The 1452-nt window shown below is 55.5% G+C and overlaps 1 protein-coding gene across 1 annotated transcript in view; it reads left to right on the plus strand.

The window, feature by feature from the left end:
- Positions 1 to 381: 381 nt before the first annotated feature.
- The window catches only part of FHOD1 (formin homology 2 domain containing 1), a 127578-nt gene continuing 126507 nt past the window's right edge, over positions 382 to 1452 (plus strand). The window contains exon 1 of the mRNA XM_018552957.1: positions 382 to 631. Coding sequence (XP_018408459.1) covers positions 467 to 631 — 165 coding nt within the window. The 5' untranslated portion in view covers positions 382 to 466. The remainder of the gene's footprint in view (positions 632 to 1452) is intronic.

Genomic DNA, 1452 nt, shown 5'->3' on the forward strand with positions numbered 1-1452 from the left:
TCTCTCTCGGTCCCAGCAATCATGTCACCCTGTCCCTCTCTCTCTCTCGGTCCCAGCAATCATGTCACCCTGTCCCTCTCTCTCTCTCTCGGTCCCAGCAGTCATGTCACAGTGTCCCTCTCTCTCTCTCTTGGTCCCAGCAGCCAGTGTCCCTCTCTCTCTCTCGGTCCCAGCAATCATGTCACCCTGTCCCTCTCTCTCTCTCTGGGTCCCAGCAGCCAGTGTCCCTCTCTCTCCCTCGGTCCCAGCAATCATGTCACCCTGTCCCTCTCTCTCTCTCTCTCGGTCCCAGCAGTCATGTCACATTGTCCCTCTCTCCCTGGCAGTAGGCAGGGAGGCTCCGCCCCCGGTGAGGTCAGAGCCCCGCCCCCCGGTGCAGGCTGGCGGAACTGTGCTCGGGTTGCTCTCGCAGTTCGCGCTGGGCATCCCGGGCACCGATCCTTCTCGGAGCTTCTCCGCCGCCGCCATGGCGACCATCCTGTGCCGGGTGCAGTACCTGGATGACATGGACCCGTTCATCTGCACCAACTTCCCGGAGCCCCGGAGACCCCCGGTCCACAAGTTCCCGGAGAGCAGCCCGCTCAGCGATCAGCTGCCCGCCCTGCACAAGCTGCTGGAGGCTCCGCTCAAGGTACAATATGGGGGGGGCCCTTACCCTGTATGGGGGTGCCTATGTCTCATTCATGTCATGGGATGGGGCTGGGGGTCCAGCTGGATCTGGGACTTTGATGTGGTTAATGTCATGTAGCAGCTCAGACCTCTTTGATGTCTTTATTATTACATGCCCTGGTGGGGGGTCCCCTAATATGAAGAGTTGGGGGTCCCCTAATATGAAGAGTTGGGGGTCCCCAATATGAAGTGTTTGGGGGGTGCAGAACATTCTGGGACTTTGCAGTAAAGTCATGTTGGGAATTATTGATGTCATCCCTATCCTGGTGGGATCTGATCAGGATGGGGGTGGTGTCAGGAGAATCTGGGACTTTAGGGGTTAATGGTCCATGTTGGGGCTCATGTCCCATGGGTGACATCACTGTTGGGAATTATTGATGTCATCCCTATCCTGGTGGGATCTGATCAGGATGGGGTCGGTGTCAGGAGAATCTGGGACTTTAGGGGTTAATGGTCCATGTATTGGTTGGGGGTTGTATGACTTTTCTGTGACTTTGCAGTGGAGTCTAGAAGGGTTAACGTCAGATTGGGGCTCATAGGGATTCTATTACTGCTACAGGACCTATTCTGGGGGGGGGTCTGATATGGGAAGTTTGGGGATATCCTATAGACAGGAGGGGCTTTGAGAAGAATCAGGGGCTTTGCTATGCAATTTAAAGGGTTAATGGTCATGCTGGGGCTCATGTCCCATGGATGCCATCGCTGCTTTGACCAAAATTGGGGGGGCTCTGATCTAAAAGGTTTGGGGGTTCCTGTAGGTGGGATTGGGTTTTAACTGAATGT

This window comes from Nanorana parkeri, unplaced genomic scaffold (genome assembly GCF_000935625.1).
Source record: "Nanorana parkeri isolate BGI_ZX_2015 unplaced genomic scaffold, ASM93562v1 scaffold6, whole genome shotgun sequence".
Classification (NCBI taxonomy): Eukaryota; Metazoa; Chordata; class Amphibia; order Anura; family Dicroglossidae; genus Nanorana; species Nanorana parkeri.